This window comes from Lissotriton helveticus, chromosome 5_1 (assembly GCF_964261635.1).
Source record: "Lissotriton helveticus chromosome 5_1, aLisHel1.1, whole genome shotgun sequence".
NCBI lineage: Eukaryota > Metazoa > Chordata > Amphibia > Caudata > Salamandridae > Lissotriton > Lissotriton helveticus.
In genome coordinates, this window is record NC_136065.1 from 83,229,765 (window position 1) to 83,249,323 (window position 19,559).

Below are 19,559 nucleotides of genomic sequence, written 5' to 3' on the forward strand. Positions count from 1 at the left end.
TAGGGGGGTGGGAGTGAAGGATGAGGGTCGGAAGCTCCCTGCAGCTCTCACTCCAGCCTCAACTCCGCTCCTCCCCTGTAGGGGGCTGGGAGGGAAGGATGAGGGGCTGAAGCTCCCTGCAGCTCTCACTCCAGCCTCAACTCCGCTCCTCTCCTGTAGGGGGTGGGAGGGAAGGATGAGGGGCTGAAGCTCCCTGCAGCTCTCACTCCAGCCTCAGCTCCGCTCCTCCCCTGTAGGGGGGTGCGAAGGAAGGATGAGGGGCTGAAGCTCTCCGCAGCTCTCACACCAGCCTCAGCTCTTCTCCTCCCCTGTAGCGGGGTGCGAGGGAAGGATGAGGGGCTGAAGCTCCCTGCAGCTCTCACACCAGCCTCAGCTCCGCTCCTCCACTGAGCCAGAAGTACGGGAAGAGCCTCTCCGTGAAGGGGGCCTGCGGGAAGGAGTAGAGAAGCTCCATGGAGTCAGCATTGTACAGGGACAGCAGCCCCCCCTCGTAGTCCAGATACACCCCCAGCTTCAGGGGCTTGTCACAAGGGGACAGAGGGGTCTCAGGAGAGGTGAGAGCCGAGTACTGACCCTTCCACCGCTCCACAGCCCAGACTCCCGCCTCAGGTGACCATGTGATCTCTCCCTTCCTGTCCACAGACTCTGCTGCGACTCCCACATGCCACAGCGCCCCCTCCCGCAGCAGCTGCACCTCCCAGTAATGTCTGCCGGAGGTGAACCCCTCGCTCCCCAGCACACAGGGCCAGAAGGAGGTGAATCTCTTGGGGGTGTCCGTCAGGGTCTGTGCTGTGTCCGTCCATCTCACTCGTCTCCCCCCCTCAGACAGGAGGAGCCGAGGCTGAGCCGTGTCAGGATCCAGAGTCACCATCACTGCAGAGAAGAGATTCACAAATAGAGATTTAATGACACAAATAAAGGCTGTAATTACTGCTTCTGTTTTACATGTGATTAATTTACACCACACATGGAAGGAGCACGCAGCGCTAGAGAGCACAGCACTAGACTGCTCACTACACTAAAGAGCGCAGCACTAGACTGATCACTACACTAAAGAGCGCAGCACTAGACTGCTCACACTAAAGCACACATTCACCTAGAGCACACACTACACCGAACATCACGCTGCACTACATAGACACAGCATTCTACTACACACTACGCTGCACCACGCAGCACATACTACACCACACTAACACACAGTAACATATACAAGAAGAGTACTGTACTAGTTAGTACTCTATATTACATGGTACAGAGGAAGGGAGCTACTAGAAGGAATACAGTACTAGTCAGTAAAGTGCATTAGATAGCACAGAGTGACAGAGATATAGAGTACTACTCAGTACACTGCGTTATATGCACAGAGTTAAAGAGCTACTCAAAGCTATACAGTACTAGTCAGAACACTGCATTAGATGGTACTGAGTGACAGAGTTACTAGAAGGTACACTGCATTATGTGAGAGAGCCACTAGAAGGTATAGAGTACTTGTCAGTACCCTGCATTAGATAGTACTTAATAACAGAAGTACTAAAAGTGTACTGTACAAGGCAGTACACTGCATTAGATTGGACAGAGAGACCGCTACTCCAAGGTGTACTGTACAAGTCAGTAAACTGCCCAGGATGGTAATGAGTGAATGAGCTATTGGAAGGTATACAGTACTAGTCAGCACACTGCATTACATTGTACCGAGTGAGAGAGATACTAGAAGGTATACAGTCCTAATTAGAACACTGTTTTAGATGGTACAGAGTAATAGAGCTACTTCAAGGTATACTGTAGTAGTCAGTAGACTGCAGTCGATGGCACAGAGGAACAGAGCTACTAGAAGGCGTACTGTACCAGTTAGTACATTTCATTAGATAGCACAGAGTTACTCAAAAAGATACCGCACTAGTCAGTACACTGCTTTAGATTGCCAAGAATGAAATGCACATTCCACAGTCTTCAGTACTACACATTGCACTGCATTGGATGGTAGTATATCATATATGGTACAGAGTAGGAGAGCTACTAGAAGGTATACTGTACTAGTCAGTCCAATGCATTAAATGGTGTAGAGTGACAGAGCTACTAGAAGGTAAACTGCACTAGTCAGTACAGTACATTAGAGGGTACAGAGCAACATATCTGCTCCAATGTATACTGTACTAGCTAGTGCATTGCATTGAATGGTACAAAGTGACAAAGCTACTCCAAGGCATACAGTACTAGTCAGTATACTGCATTAGATGGTACAGAGGAAGAAAGCTACTAGAAGGTGTATACAGTACTAGTCAACAGTGGCAGTTTCTCCATGGGGGCATAAGGGTATTGCCCCCCCTGTATGTGTTGCCGGATTAAAAATGTTATGCTAACAACAATTATAAATGTTTATATTCCTGGCCGTGTCACACTGTTTTTATTTCGGCCACATCTGAGTGTAGTGCCCTTTGCAGGCGGATGCCTAGTCTTCCAATCATGTGAGGGGGTGGGGCATCTTATAAACAGCACGAGAGAGACTCAGACTGGCTGGGCCTGAAGTTTAAGTGCGCATGTCGGGTTGCAACCCGACATGTGCACGTGAGTTCTCTCCACCAGCACTACGTTAGTGTGCCGGGAATCACAGCCGCAGCCTCCTCCGGTCTGCAAAGGAGCACTGACTTTGGCTGCTCCAGCCAATCCTGGATCTGCTCTTAGGCTGTTTGCTGATATACAGCAGAGGAGCAGTGACTGGATTGCTTCAAGAGAGGCGCGGAGTAGTCCTGGTCTTGGAGGCAGCAGGTTTGGCTTTACAGAAGAACATGGCCAATCACAGTATGGTTTTATTATAAAGTCGTTCAGTGATTGGTCATTTTCTATCCCTTGCTGCCTTTCCTTCAGTTGCTACGGTTCTCGCCTCATAGTGCCCAGGGAAGGAGTGGAAAAAACGAGGGTTAAGCGCTGCGTGATTGAGAGTAACTTCGAGCTCTCCACGTCATCCAGTCCTGGCCCCAAGTAAGTGACCCACCAAGTGACATAGTAAGTTCTGCCTGTTATGTTTTTTCGGGGAACATTATCTGTGCTCAGTGTGCTGGAGTTACAGTTATGTAGAACTGAACACGGAGCCCCGGCGTCAGCTCAACCTCCTGTGATTCTGGGCTAATCACTTAATCGTCCCATGCCTAAATAAATTAACGTGACCATGAGTACTTCTAACTGGTGTTCATGTAAAGCGCTGTGATGCCAATGAGATTGATTTCTAATCTGAAGATAAAATGTCTGGCAGTGGCAGTGCACTTAGAAATCCCTTTATATGTTTTTAACTGAGCTTCTGTAGCAGCTCGTTCGCAACCTTCCATCCACAACTTTTACACCCACCAATTTCAAATGGCCCCAGCCGCCACTGCTAGTCAGTACAGTGCATTAGATGGCACAGAGTAACGGTGCTACTCCAAGGTATACAGGATTACTTAGTACACTGCGTTATATGACACACATTAATAGAGCTACTCCAAAGGTATACAGTAGTAGTCAGTACACTGTGTTGGAATGTGCAGAGTAGGAGAGCTACTAGAAGGCATACAGTACTTATCTGTGCACTGCATTAGATGGTACTGAGTGATAGAGCTCCTGGAAGGTAAACTGTAGTAGTCAGCACACCAGATTAGTTGGTGCAGAGCAAAAGAGCTACTCCAAGGTATACAGTACCAGTTAGCACACTGCATTAGATGTGACAGAGCTACTCCAAGGCGCACTGTACTAGTCAGTACTATATAATATATGGTACAGAGTAGGAGAGCTACTGGAAGGTAAACTGTATTAGTCAGTACACTGCATAAAAATGTTACAGAGTACCAAGCTATTAGAAATGAAACTGTTGCAGTCAGTACATTAATTTGGATAGTACAGAGCAACAGAGCCACTCCAAAGTAAACGGTACTAGTCTGTACACTGCATTGGATGATACAGAGTAAGAGAGCTACTAGAAGGTATACAGTACTAGTCAGTACTCTGCATCAGATGGCGAAGAGTGACAGAGCTACTCCAAGGTATACTTTACTACTCAGTACACTGCGTTGTATGTCACAGAGTAAAAGAGCTGCTCCAAAGGTATGGTGCAGAGTAGGAGAGCGACTAGAAGAATACTAGTCAGTGGACTGTATTAGATGGTAATGAGTGACAGAGCTACCCGGAGTGTTACTAGTGATTCAATCACGAGGGAAACGGAAGTGACGCGAGTGATGCGAGGACACACCGCAATCCTAGGAGCGGAACAGAGAGGCTCCGCTCCTGCGAGGCTCCGGCCCTTGCTCCAGCCTGGTTGCATCGCTAGAGCTCAGAGCTTGTACGCTCTGTTCAGCATCTGCCCCTCTTCGGCTGGGATATTCAGTCTAAGTCAAGGAGTGCGGCTGGTGAGCCGGTGAGGACACAGGGGCAATGAGAAGGTAGTGACACTGGAAGCATCTAGAGCTGGGGATTATACTCAACAACCCAGGAGGCAGGTGGCTGCAGGCAGTGGCATAACAAAGGCCCACGCAGCCCCTGTGGTGCAGGGGGAACCTGGGCTGTAGGGGCCCCTCAGCACAGTACTCCAAGTCAAAGTCAAAGAATCTTGTATAGAGCACAAATCACAGTTAGGTCTCAAGGCGCTCGCAGACGATTCCACTACCTGGGTTCTATCTCGTTTCATTTAGAGAACAGCCATGTTTTTAATTCTCTACGAAAGCGCGGGTTGTCTAGGATAGATGTGAGGTGGGATGGAAGCTTATTTCAAAGGTGGGGGGCAAGATATGAAAAGGAGCAGCCTCCGTTTCGCACAGTGCAAACCCACAGAGGAGTTAAGAGAAGTTTGGAGCTAGATCTCAGGGCTCTGGCGGGCTGGTATTTTTTCAGGTTTTTTTCAAGATAACCAGGGCCAGTGCCATAGATGCTTTTGTGTGTTAAGCACAGGATTTTATACTGCCCTCTCTTCCTAACTGGAAGCCAATGAAGGAGTTTTAAGTTGGGACAGGATGGCGATCCAGGAGGCAGGTCCAAAATTAATCTTGTTGCTGATGTGTTCTGCAGAATCTGTTATTTGGAGAAAAGGTCTTCATTTATAGAGGCCAGTAAGTCATTTCCGTAGTCCATGCGACATAGAATTAGGCCCTGCACCAGTGGCTTCCGGGTTTCCATTGGTAACCATTTGAAGATTTTTAGTAGTTTCTGTAAGATGCCGTAGCAGGTGCCCAATACTCGGTTGATATGGGCTTTCATGGAAAGCTTATTGTCGATGGTAATTCTCAAATTGCAGACGGTTTGTTTTGGAGATGGACAAGGGCCGAGTGTCTGGGGCCACCAGCTGCTTGACCAATACTCAGGCCTGAGAGCTCCAGATTAAATGTGGAATGGGGCCCCTCCATGTACCTTGTAGGGGGGCACCCTCAACTTTCGTTACACCACTGGTTGCAGGTATGGCCAGTGCTGCGGTAATCTCCAAGAGGCGCGGAAGCAGCTGGCACAAGGCCAGTGCCAAATGCTCCTTCAGAGGTCCGCACCTGTAGTTGTCCGTTCAACACGCCAGTGGCCCAGTGAACAAAAAACATTCCTACCAATAGCCTTGCTGGGGCAAAGACTTGTGTGTGACTTTGCGCGTTCAAGTAACAATCTTTTGATTACGTGGGGTGTGCAGTGTAATCTTTAAGCCCCTGACAGCTCAGAAAGTGGAAAACTTGCGAAGGTACACACCACACGACGGCTATTATATTTACTCTGCCAATTTAGATACTCTATATAGAGTGGTTGGTAGTCCCACTACGCTCTCAGGAAGAACAGGAGGGGAGCCAATAACTGCTCGGATTAGACAAAAGTGTTCCAATCGGTTGATATAAAAAAAATGAAACCCACGCAAGCAGAGGCTACAACAGAACAAGAAGGAGGGCACATTCTATGGTTTACTTTTGTGAAACCGAATAAAGTTTATTTGGTTGATTGATTGCTTGATTGAACAAGAAGGGGATTTCCTCCAATTATACCAGAGGTTCCAACTACCAGCCAAATAGTATGGGGGAAATTTGTTTCTTTAAAGAATCCAGTGACTGCTTTACTTACATATCACAAAGAGGCAAGTCGATTACAAGCCCGCAACATGCGTTTTAACCTGGGTTTTCCGAAATCACACCCACAACTCAGAAGATAGCTCTAAAGGCTGTTACCTCAGCAGAAATGTAAACTAAAAAACCTGCCTTCCAGTGGGAGGTCTGGATGAAAAGGAGCTTCCAAGCCGTGGAGAGAAGGCAAACTCAGGTGTTGAGCTCATTGAAGTCATAATGACTTGGGGATTTTGCAGTCTGAGCTGGATAAAGTTCCTGAGGGACTGGATCTTAATTCCAATGGCCACTGGCGGCAAAACATGTAATAGAGCCAAACACTGTCCTGACAAAGGGCAAGGTTAGATAAGTGATAGTTGAGGTGCACCAACCATTTAATTTGCACGATAACAGCTTTAAGCCTCAACTTTCAGGCTTGGACGGCAAGGATCCTGTCCAGGGAACAAAACAGTAAATTACCAATGGCATTTCTCTAATAGGTGTGCCTAATTCCATTTGAGTTCGGGGGGAAGACTCAATTGGATGAGACCTTTCCACTCACAGGTGGAGGGAGAAGGAATACCTCTGGCTGCCCCCCCTTATCACTGTCTCCAGACATCTACCTACAAGCTGAAGTATTGGACCGCCACTCCCCTTGTCAGGGAGGAAACGACAACAATACGTGGGATATTTTGCTTAGTTCCTTTCAAACTGTCATCGAAGCCTTAACATACCAGTCTAGTAAGTCAGACATCTAGGTGGACTTATTGAATACAATGGCTCTCTACATTACTGCAATCAATTAGAATATTGGGGCATTGAATGCACTGGTCCAGAGGGCACAAGTTGACACACAATATGTTCCTGCTTGTGTCTGCAGTCCAGTTTTAGATAAACTGGCATCGCTCCCTGGAATTGTAGAATCTGTTTTGGACGACATTGAGCTGCAGTTAAAGACAACTCCAAGAGCAGTGGACATTACCACGCCAACCAATTCCGACAATTGTGCTCCAAATAATAAAGTTCCTTGCCAAAATAAATCACAATTAGGAAAGGTTACAGTGGAGCCGAGTGAAGTGATTTTGAAACAGCAGCGTCATGGAGGCGAAATGTGGTTAAGTAGAAGGTACCACATGAGAACTGAAATCTGTGTTGTCCCTCGGATGTGTCCACCTCACAAAACTAGTATAGATCTTTTACAACCAGTTACCCATATTACCCATAATTTATTATGGGCTACCCCACGTCAAAAATACTTTATTCGGCTACCAAAAGCCACAAAACCACACAATTAAAACAAGGACCTTGGAAAGACTATCAATACATTAAAAAGAAGGAAATGGTATACATGTCCGATACAAGGATCCCCATCATACACTTATTACATATACATCAATTAATTACTTGTTCAAATTGAAGTAAAACACATTGTAAAACAATCATTCAAATATCAGTGCATTTTAAAACAAAAGAAATAAAATACCATAGCAATAACTGCTTAAGAAATATCCCCATGATTAAGTTTACTTTATTTGTTTAGCACAGTTAATTAAAACTGTTGCTGTGAAATATCCCTTATTAACACAATTATCGCATCAAGAAACAAAACTGAAGAAATACACTGTCATTTTAAAAAAAAATTTATACATTTAAAAACAATCTTAAAAATCTTAAAACTACCAGTGTTAAGCTGCTATTGAAATCCAAAAATGAAAAGATTAGAACAAGAGGTGCTAGACCAGGAGACGAAAAAAGTCAGTAATAAGTTTTTTTTTGGGGGGGGGGGGGCAGCAAGCGTAGGAGCCACGGAGGGTGAAAAGAAATTAACCAAGAGTCTCACAAACGTTCCAACCCTAGCAAGCGCTTGAATGTCTGTGGAGGTAAAACACAGAGCCGTCGCCTCCCAGCATGCCCTAGTGCCCCATTTTAAAAATAAAGGTTTTAATAAATGCTTTCTAGCGCCATCCATAGCGGGGCAACAACACAGAAGGTGCGGCCATGATTCTTTATGGTATGAGCACAGTCTGCAGGCCCACCCCTCCTTTGAAGGAGCCCATCTGTAGGAGGCCGTAGAACACAGGCCTAGAAGGCGCATAAACAATATGTTCTTCCGTGCCACTGCGTTCAGGTTTTCCAGTAGATAAAATTGCGGTACCCCAGGCTGGTATGAGACATTCAAGGGAAGCAAGACAGTTGGTGTGTTTAAAGCCTGTAGGTCCATCCGATGGGAAATTAGTTTCGCCTGCTTGTTGATTACTTTTTTCCACACTGAGTATGGAATTGTGTCTGAGATTAGCAGGGAGCTGTCAATCTCTAATGATTTAATGGCCTTTGTAATCTGACGATTCCATGGGTTTCCAGGGCTGGTAAACATCTCTTTTAGGCAGAATTTTAGGGTGGTATCTGCTTCTTTTAATGACCTTATAAAATATTTCAAAGTATCTGCCTCGCAGTAGATGGACTGCCTTTGTAGTCCCAGATCCAGACGTAGTCTTGTCCTCTGAATGAATTTCGGGAGATGGAAGATTTTTTTGTAAATGGAAACCTGGGCGTGGTCAAGACTGACACAGCATGCACCGGGAAAGGCCTGATGCCCATAGTTTAAGGCGGGGAGTAGTGTGGCTTTGATCACTTTCAAGATAGGTTCTGCAGAGGGGCTGCTCAGAGACTGATTCAGACGAGTCAGGGAGTATGTTATTGCACCTGCTCTTTTTTTCATTGCAGCTAAATGAGCTGTTGATCTTGAAGTCTCGCAGAACCATACTCCCAAGTAATTATATTATGCTGTTGAGTTGATCGTTGCGGGCCCAATGTGCCACCTTAAACTTCTCTTGTTGTTACAGCGGCCGAATATCATCACCTTGGTCTTTTCTTGGTTGATTTTTAGCACGTTGGCCGTATTATATGTATGAAGCTTACTTAATGCTCGTTGGAGCCCCGTTTTTGTCTGGTCCATTATGACAATATCGTCAGCATATTGTAAAATATGCAGATCCAGTTTTGCAGGACCCAGCTTTGGCGGGAGTAAATTGCTTTTCTTCAGATATGTTCCCAGATCGGCCGTATAGAGATTGAACACAAGCGGGGCGAGAACACAGCCCTGCTTCAAACCGTCTCCGATGGCAATTTTTCTGGAGACTGTCTTGGGGACAGTTTTAATTCGCACCCAGGTGTTCTTGTGCAGGGAGATAAGGGCTCCTAGCAGGTTCTGTGGAATCCCCAATTTGTCCAGTTTCCTCCATAGAATGTCGCGAGACACTTTATTGAAGGCTGCGCTGTAGTCAATGAAGCAGCAGTATAGTGGAAGATGATTTTTTTGTGCCGCCTGCTGACTCAGGAAAGCCAAAGTTGTGATGTTGTGTATGGTGGAGGCTGAGGAGCGAAACCCTGTTTGAAAGTAAGGTAGAATATTGTTTTCAGCTACCCAATCTTCTAAGAGCTTAAGAAGACACCGGGCATATGCCTTCGCCTCAAGATCTAGTAGGGCAATAAGTCGGTAGTTTGCTGGGAGCATGGGGTTTCCTTTCTTGAAGATGGGGCATAAAATCGTGCCGAGCCAAGAGTCTGGTAGCTGGCGAGTCATAAACACGTTGTTGAATAATGAGGCAAGAAGTTCGACCCACTCCGCCAACGCACATTTAAAAACCCCTGCAGGAAGGCCATTAGGCCCAGGGGCCCGTCGTTTTTCATTACCTTCAGAAATTTGGAGACTTCGGCTGCAGAGGTCAGCTCATGGAGTTCAGTCAGCGTTGGATCGACATTGTCTCTTAAATCGGTCACCACGGAGTCCGACGTGTCACTGCCATATAATTGAGTTACATGCTGGGCCCAGACTTCTTCGCAAACTGCGTTCCCTCTGTTGTTATTCGACGAGCGAAGCTTGTTCATATAATTCCAGAACTGGGATAGGTTCTTGCCCTGTAACAGTGCGAATATTTTTATCCACTCTTTTTGTTCTTTTAATCTATTCGCAGCCCATACTGATTTTCTGAAGGACTTGCGCAGTAATGCCATATTATAGGCCGAGCGCGCCGTGCCATTCAATTTGTGCAGACACACAGCCCTCCTAAGGGCTTTTCTTTTGGTGGTTAGCTCTGGGTCATAGATCCGCTTCGGGCGTAGCTCGTAAGACTTTTGTTGGGCCTCGGATCCCGTTAAGAGATTTATGCAATTTTCTGATAGCGCTGTCCCACCGATGATGTAAGTCCGTGGAAGAGCTGTGCCTTGGTAGAACCTGATGAATCCCATTTGATTATTCTGACTAAAGTGTGGAATTCAGCTTGCGTTGTGTGCCCCACAGCTGTTATTTCCGTGGCGGCTGGCACTAACAATTCAATTGTTACCGTTAAGGGGTTGTGGTCACTCTCGTGACGGTAAGGGATTTCCATCTTAGTTAGTTTGTTTCCTAAAAACGGTGAGAGGAAAATATAGTCAATTGTAGAGATGTTTTTGAAGGTTGGAGGAAAATAAGTCCCGGGATTCTGTTCTAGTCTAATTTGTTTTGCGGATCATAGATTGTGATTGGTTAAGAATGTAATCATGGCTTCTTGTTCTTTACTTCTGATGGCCGGACCCACATTGGTAGCCAGACCTTTGATGTTAAAATCCCCTTTTAGCAGAACTTCTGCTGCTGCAAATTCCAGTAACAGATCTGCCAAATGCTTAATCGATCGCTCTGTAGCAGTTGTTTTTGTGTTTTCATTGAGTTATGATAGCAGTTGATTAGAAGCATGGGTAAGGCCCTGCATGAAGATGATAGGCCGTTAATTAATACTGTCTGCTCTGTCATTGAGTTCCGAAGAATAGGGGTCACCGTTATCTTGCATCTGTGCTTAATGTAAATAGAGAGGCCCCCTGAGGGTCTTCCGTGTGATTTGGCCTGAGTAGCTGGTTGAAAGAGTTCATAATAGCCAAAAAAAGGTGTTGGAGCTAGGGACCAAGTCTCCTGTAAGCAGATGACATCGCTTTTATTCAGGTATTCCACGGCTGATTTGGAGGCAAAAGTTGACTTTAGCCCAGCCACATTCCAGGACGTGATAGTCAGATTATGATTCGACCAGTTGACTTCCCCGTTAGGAGGAACACTGCCGGGCAGATGTACTTGCAGGCTCTGGGTGAGGGGGCCCGTGATATTCATCGGAAGCGCGGGCATGGTGACTCGTTTTGCAGCTCACCATGCGATGATTGCTGTTGCATGAGATGTTTATAAAGTTGTCCGCTTTCGTCGCTTCTGGGAGCCAGGCATGGGTTGCACCCCGGGACCCCTTTAGGACGCTAATATATTTCCTTGCAGGGAACGATGGAAGGAGGACGTGAGGATATTTTTGTTGTGTTGGCACCCATAATTCAATCCCCCAGTTTTCAAATGTGCCTGCTTTGCCTAGGATTGCATCCCTTATGGACTCCCGGGACCACGTTGTCACGGTTGCCTCTGAGCCCCCTTTGCCTGGTATTGAGGAGAACTTGACTAAAGTAAGGTCCGAAGAATTGACCCCAGACAATGCTGGAATGTTATTGAATAGCGGAAGAAGATTATTTCTGTTAAGGATGTCGTGTGCGCCCTTATGGGCATAATGAGGAAAAATGACAAGTTCAGCATCATTTTCCGGGCTTTGATGGTTCAGACTCCTGACTAGTTTGCTTGAAGATACAAGCACCTCCAGTTGTTGAGGTTGTGCTCCTGATGAATGATTATTCCCCTCGTGAAGATTTTGTGCTCCCGGGGCATAGATAAATTGGGGCTGGTGGGGCCTCTGCATTTGTATAGAAGAGTCCCCGCAGACATTGGTTGGAGCCTCAGGTAGGTGGCACATGGAGCAGCCCTTCACTACTCCCTCTAATGCAGTTTGAGGATCTCCTGTAAAAGCTTTTACCAGATCCTGGCCATTAATTTGGCTGCTCCGAGCTTCTTGCATAGCTGCCGCTGGCTGTGCAGTGTTGTTCACGCTCCCAAGGCCTAGGTCATAGGAAGGTGTTCTGTTGATTTTATATGGTAGGGAACCGAACATTGCCCTTGTAGTGTGAAGTTCGGTCGCTCCCAAAGCTGGAGGTATTCCCACGGGTGGATCATGTATCGGTGGTCCTGTATTTTCTATGGTATCCTTGTTGCACACCTGAGTCGTGCTTGTCCCGATGGTTTTCATCTTGGGTTTTGAAGCCAGATTGAAAATCTATACTAATATAATAAAGAGAGAGCCCAAACCTTTAAGGGAGGTAATCTCAGGAAACACAGCACCAATCATAACATCCAATACAGCGTTGGAAAGGGCAGTTGCAGCAGAAGGACATAGGCTATGCAGACGCCCACCAGATACATTTAAAAGGTAAAGGAACCGTGCCAGCAAAGTAGTCCCTTGTGGGCGTGTCTGCGTTGTGCTGTGGGCATGTGCTGGGAGCGTGACAAACGCTGGGGGAGTGTGGTACGTTCCGCCCTTCACGCCATGTCTCATATCGTGTGCTGGGAGCGTGTGCTGGGGGCGTGGGCGGGGCGCGGGATTACGGGGAAAAAAAGCGAGCGTTGTGCCCAATATTTCATTGTTTTTTCTTCCCAGGTTCTGTACATTCCAGCTCCGGGTGTCCACCCTGCTCCTTTTAAATACCCCTGCACCCCATAATCATAACCCACTCTTACTCCTTAAAATACCCACACACTTAAACACTAACCCATCTTAACCCTATAAATATACCCTGTACCCCAAAACCCAAACCTATCCCTAAACCCTAAAAATACCCATGTACCCCAAAACCCAAACCTAGCCCTGAACCCTATAAATACCCCTGTACCTCAAAACCCAAACCTACCCCTGAACCCTAAAAATACCCCTGTACCCCAAAACCCAAACCTAGCCCTGAACCCTAAAAATACCCCTGTACCCCAAAACCCAAACCTACCCCTGAACCCTAAAATACCCTTGTACCCCAAAACCCAAACATAGCCCTGAACCCTTAAAATACCCCTGTACCCCAAAACCCAAACCTACCCCTGAACCCTAAAAATACCCCTGTACCCCAAAACACAAACCTAGCCCTGAACCATACATATAACCATGTACCCCAAAACCCAAACCTACCCCTGAACGCTAAAATACCCCTGTACCCCAAAACCCAAACCTACCCCTGATCCCTATAAATACCCCTATACCCCAAAACCCAAACCTAGCCCTGAACCCTAAAAATACCCCTGTACCCCAAAACCCATACCGATCACTAAACCCTAAAACTACCCCTGTACCCCATTACCCAAAACTATATCTAAACCCTTAAAATACCAAAACACCCCAAAACATATACCTCAGTACCCCAAAACATATACCCCTATACCCATACTTACCTTATCCAAACATTTTAAAAAACATGCTTTTACCATTCATGCATTTACAACGAAATCTGTTATAAATGAGGACGTTCTTTCCGCTACTTGGCATCGAAAATGTGGAACGCTTTACCACCCCAGATCCGTGGCCTCAAGGACCTTCTGAGGTTTAGAAGGGCTATGAAAACCTACCTTTTTTGTTAACTGCACTGTTATGTTATAGCCGAATGTCCATCTCTACGGCAGCCAACTCTCCTGTCTATTAAAGCGCCGGGACGCCCCTTAGCTGGGGCAGCCGCGCGCTATACAAGATTTTATAACATAATGCGTGGTAAAAGCATATAAAATGTAATGCCATGCGTTATAATGGCATTGCGGAGTCATGGTACTTTCGTAATGAAAGTATGCGGAGTGATGGTATGCGGAAAGAAAGAATAATGGGTGTTTACCCTCCCCGGTAAGTACATTGGTGGCACGGCGGCCCACATCTCCAGCAACATACTCATATTTTTTCACCACCGATTTGAAAAATGAACAGGTCTCTCTCATTGATGGCCAGCACCGACATACACTTTTAGACACACCTCCCGCCACAAGTTCTAGAATGACGAACTTTAGAGCTGGGGAGCTACGTTCGAATCTCGGCATCAGCTCAACATCCTGTGATTCCAGGCAAATCGCTTTGTCTCCCCGTGCCTACCACAAATGAATGTGTTCTTCTGTAATGTAAATTGTGCTCATGCCATGTTGTCGAGTTTGCGCTATATAATATTGTAAGGAAAAATAAAGTAGGGAAACTCGAGTTCACACACTACTGAACGCGCACTATAAGTGCATCAGCAGTGCACTGTGAATCGGAGCGTTTCACAGGCCTGTCACAGATAAGAAATGCTATCAAAACGAAATCCTACAACACAATATACTACTGGCTGGCAGCAATTCATACCCAGACAACGTCGGGCCGGGCTGCTAGTTGGGAAATAAGGAAGGTCTTTAGGTTTGATATCTGGGATACTAGGAGCTACTGGTCCGTCGAAACCCACTCTCCTTTTTGCTAAGCGTTGTTTCTTGGATTGTTTTTTCAATTTCGTTCTCTCTCTCCTTGACAAAGGAGGTTTCATTGGGAGATTCAAAGAGGTGGGAGCCGTATTTTTCTGGATTGTATTAGTGAGAGTAGGCTGCTGCATCGCTGATTTCATCAGTGCGGGGCTGCTCAGGTCGAGGCGTTTCGGGCCCGCTTGGAGATTGCCTGGGCTGATCCCCAGAGAAGAGCGAGCCAAGCTATTAGGATCTGATTCAAGAGACGGAGAGGTCGGCTTTCTCCCAGATGGGGAGCCAACCAATGTGTCAGTGCTCTGAGGACTCCTCGAGAGAGACTGAAGTTTGGAGTTCTTGAGGGAGATTCACTAATCCATTTCCGTCGGTGTTATTTTTCACGCTGTCCAATAGTGCTCCCAAGATTTCTGGGAGAGCGGAAAGTTTATTTATTATTGGCGAGCAGGGACAGATGTTCGTGTTATCCTGTAGCCCTGCAGACCTTTCAAGAGAGCTTAATCTGGAGCCCAGGTCAGACAGTGTTGAAGCCAAAGTTTGAATTAGGTCAACCTGCAGTTCCATTTTCTGAGATTGCCAAAGCATAGCTGTAGCAATTGCGTCTTGCTTTACGTGGAGTGATGTCACCGAGACCGAAATAGAATTTATAAATCCCTGGGAGACAAACACTGGTAGTTCTTGATCATCTTGCGTAATACTAGAGGAGTTGGGATGCGAGCCGAGGCCCGGTGTATGAGCAAGGGAGTCCTCGATACGTGCTTCTAAAGAGGCCAAGAATCGCTTAGATGACAGGGGGCTTTCAAACTTTAGGCTCTTTTTTAACGATTGAAAATCCTTCTGAATGATTTGGAGAGGATCCGGACCTCGGCTGTATTGTGGTGAAGGCTTAGGAGTCATATCTACCGCATTGCGGTTATCATCAAATTTTGGAGGGGTAGATGGCACTCTGCCGTAAACTTGTGCTTGGACTTGTAGCTTGGCCTCCGTGTTTATTATAGTGGTGTTTGTGGTGAGAGTAGTAGAGTCTGAGTCCAAGACTAAGTCTGTTAGGCTCCCCAGGCCAGTAGGAGATACACTTGATGAAACAGTGGTGGTGACCTGTGTCGTTATTGCAGCATCCTGGGGAAGCGGACGTAACTGGTGGTGCTCAAATGATTCCAGAGCTTTAGACGATGATGAATGAGAATTATCCGAAAGTAAACTTTTGGGGTGAACAGGACTGGAGTCAGAGTGTTTGTCATGGCCCAGGGTGTCCGCGTTTGTTTCCATACCATGCTGGGATGTTGCGGTGGAGGGAGAGCCTGTTTGAGAGCTTTTTTGAGGAGCAGTGTCGAAAAAGTCACTAATTCGAAGTTGCGACAATGAGCCACCAGTTTGAGGGGATTTGACCTGGTGTGGCGGCAACTGCTGCTGGTTGGCCTCAGGGGAGACAACTCGTAAGACTGTGCCCTTTCTCTTGGGTAATTTCCTAAGCGGCTTGGAGTTCTCCATTGCAATCCCGTGAGTATTACTACTCCCTGGTGCCCTCCTGGGGCCCTCTGGGGACAGTGGCTCAAGAGTGAAGAGACCAGAGCTGCAGGCACCACAAGCCACCAGATGATAGGCCTGCGACAGCCCAGGAATAGCACGTCAGAGTTGCCAGCAACAGTGCAAAGAAAGACCTCCAGTGGCCCCGCCACTCAGGGCCTCCGGGCTCGCGGCCGATCCTGACCAGGACTTGGACAGGCTAGAACACGACTGAGCACACACCCTGGCTTGAGATCCGCCGCCTACGGACTACAGCCCACGTCCTGCAACCCACAGCTAGAGCCAGAGCCAAAGAGCCGAGTCACCTGGTCTGGCGTACATCTCTCTGCTGCCCTCTTCTGCTCCAAAGTGTTCGTGGTCTCTACAATCAATCAATCCATTGCTGCCATTCTTAAAAAAAAAAGATCCCGTTTCTCTGTATTTTTTCCAAACCAGAACCGCAGTCTTGCCATGTCCCGCAGCCTCAGCCCTGAGAGCAGATAGAGTCTTTCACCGGGTCGCCTCTGGGTCCCCGCCTCAGCCAAGCCGTGCCGCGGCCCATGGCAGTCCTCTGCGCTTTGCACGCGGCCCTTCACAGCTTTCACGGCTCCCGACTCGCAGGGGCCCACAGGGGGCTCACAGGGGCCCACAGTGGGGCTCACGGGTTTATCCACCACCGTACGCGGCACACCCCGGTCTCCTTACCTCCTCCTCCTCCTCCAGTGGGGGGGGTTTTCAGCGCTTGGCCCGGCGTGGTGTGCTGCGGTGAAGCGTGGTGCCTATGGCGCTTGCTGACGCTTTCCGCTCCTGGCTCTCTGGCATCTGGCGTACGGCTCTCGGCTCTCTGCTGCCCTCTGGCTGCTCAGTCTAGCACGACTCGACTGAAGCGAAACTGATCATGATTAAGTATTTAAAAAATGCTAAAAAAGAGTATATAATGTCATAAACTTATTTAAAACGGTTGTTATGCAACTACTGCAGGGACATCTTCGTCCTAGATCTCATTGCCCCTAGCAGAAAACTTGCAACCCCAAAGCACACCACAGGGCAGGGCCGCATTTGTAAAAATAACAGAGCAGGCTTTACTTGAACAAAGTTTGCCTCTCTCAATAGCGGCACTATCAATTTCTTACGAAGTAGGGTATAAAATTCACAGAAAAAGATAAAATGTAAAGTTTCCTGTTCCGAAAAAATATCACAAGGGCACGGCTTTAAGGTACCTGGCCGTGAAAACCCCTTGGGAAGGCTAAAGACCAGGACACGTGATTCAGCCGGAATCTAGTTAAACCAAAACAATGTTGTACGTTTCTTACTAGTGACAGTTAGGACTGTGGCTGTGAACTGAGGATGACATACCTTCTCACCATGGGCTTGGCAGGTTCAAACCCTCCCTAGTCATCTGATGCCTAACCAAGAACTTCATTTTAATATCCTTGATCGCTGCCGGTCCTAAAGATTTTGGTTTACTGTACATATCTGGACAGCCCAGCAGCGTCAATTGCTCCCTGATGTATTTTAGCCACGGAATTAGTAGGGCCCCAGCAAGGGCAATGCAACCCATGGTGACCATCTGATTCAGAGCGGGAGAAATACTTGACCAAATCCTCAACCAACACATCAGGGGTGCAACAGCAATATAATCCGAGATGTACCCCAAGCCAAGCTCCTCATGTAAATAAAGGCAGGGGTACTAGAGGGGAGAGCTAGGAGGCCGCGCAGACATTTGTTTTGGACCCCCTGGATGTCCCTCACATCCTTATGACCCCAAACGTCACACCCATATGTCGCCCTAGGGATACATTTCTCTTTATAAACCTTGAGTAGGGCAGGTATCGGTTTCGACTCCAGTCTTTTGCCAAACTACCAAATGGCCCAACTGCTCTGACCAAAGTGTTCTTTTTTTAATTGCCTTTGCGCAGCCCAGGACCCATTATTGTCAAATAACATCCCAAAATACGGAAAAGTGGGCTCTTTCGACAATTCCACCCCTTACAAAAAAACGTTGTCGCAGCGGCCTTTTTACTGCCCATTCTCATTGTGTGCGATTTGGTCAAATTGGTCGCTAAATCAAGTGACTCCATAAAATCAATAAAAGTATTTAAACGATTTTGGAGACCTATGGCTGTCCTTGCGAACAATTCTGCGTCATGTGCGTACAGTTATGCTGGGACCAATTTGGACCCAGCTCCTGGGATGTCTTGAGTACTGCCTGTGAGGTGGTCTCTTAGTTTATTTATGTAAAGTGTGAACAATAAAGGTGTCATAATGCACCCCTGTCGTACCCCTCGCTTAACCTTCCAGCAATCCGTTAAACTACCATCATATTTAAATCTTACCGCCGTCATTGTTATTATAGGCATAGTGTAAAAAGGATACCAGACTCGGTTCTATGCCCAATTTCCCCAGAATCCGCCACAGTTTTAATTGATTTACTCGATCAAAGGCCGACGTTAGATCCATGAATCCCACGTGCAGTGGTGCCCCTCTTGCTCTGGTATACTTCCCATTCACCAGGCTCAAGTTTATACATTGATCCAATGTGCCTCTCCCTTACCTGAACCCATACTGCAAACCGCTAATGACATTAAAAGTTTCTAGCCGTAGTGATAGCCGCTTCAAAATCACCTTTCCCATAATTTTGGCAGCGGAATCCAAAAGTGAGATAGGTCTGTAACAGGCAGGGCCGTCCCTAGGTCCCTTTTAAAAAATTGGAATGATAATAGCCTTTGCCCATGATGGGGGAAAGCCACAGGTACGAGCAGCATTACAAACCCGAACCAATATTTCAGCCGATTCCAGAGGGTCTGCCTTATACAGGGGCCTTTCCCCAGCTCTGCCAAGAATAGCTGCCAGGACTCAACAACATTAAAATGAAGTGGCTCTAACGGCAGGATAGGCTCCCCCTCAGGTCCCAACCTCTCCAACTCACCATCACTATACAGTCTGCATTAGTGTTTCCAGTCTCCGAATACAACGGGCTGTTCATCACCGCCCAGAACATCTTACTATCCGAGTATGTGCTTGCTTGACCAAGATCCTCAAAAGCCCTTTCCCTGATAGCTTTCTTCCTCTCCTGAGTGGCCTTCTTATAGTCTGCCCTGCATGCCCTGATCTTACTCACATTTATGGGTTTTTGTTTAAGGGCCAGTGCTAAGTTATTATGGGTGGTTTTGGATCCGTTACCCTGCATGGGATAGTTAAGTTAGTGGCTATCTGATTGGTCGGTATTTCAAAGGCGTCTAATACCGCTCCATCCGACCCAGTGCTGTCCATACATACTAAAACCTTGGCTGTGCACTCCACGTACAACTTATCTAAAAACTGTTCAGGCACCACTTTCATCCATTTCAGTCTACGTGACTGGTCCTTAGTGCGAATATCATGCTTAGAGCCACCTCTACTCTCAACCTTATAAAAGGCAGATGAGTATAACAAGTCAAGTGTAAGGGGATTATGATCACTATAAGGGCTCCAGATCATTCATACTACAGACTGTAGGAGCTAAAGATGCAGAAATCATTATAAAATCAATAATACTGGAGCATCCTCGATGGCTAAAAATGGGAATAGGAGTATAAACCCCCGTTTGCTCTAAACAATACAATTTATTTGCAGCAAGAAGCCCCTCTAAGAGTATGCCCGACTCTGTATGT

General features: G+C 46.9%; 1 protein-coding gene across 1 annotated transcript in view; it reads right to left on the reverse strand.

Moving 5' to 3' along the window:
- Positions 1-330: 330 nt before the first annotated feature.
- The window catches only part of LOC144754171 (E3 ubiquitin-protein ligase TRIM39-like), an 89,683-nt gene continuing 70,454 nt past the window's right edge, over positions 331-19,559 (reverse strand). Inside the window, exon 6 of the mRNA XM_078641751.1 lies at positions 331-873. Within this exon, the coding sequence (XP_078497877.1) occupies positions 359-873 (515 nt within the window). The 3' untranslated portion in view covers positions 331-358. The remainder of the gene's footprint in view (positions 874-19,559) is intronic.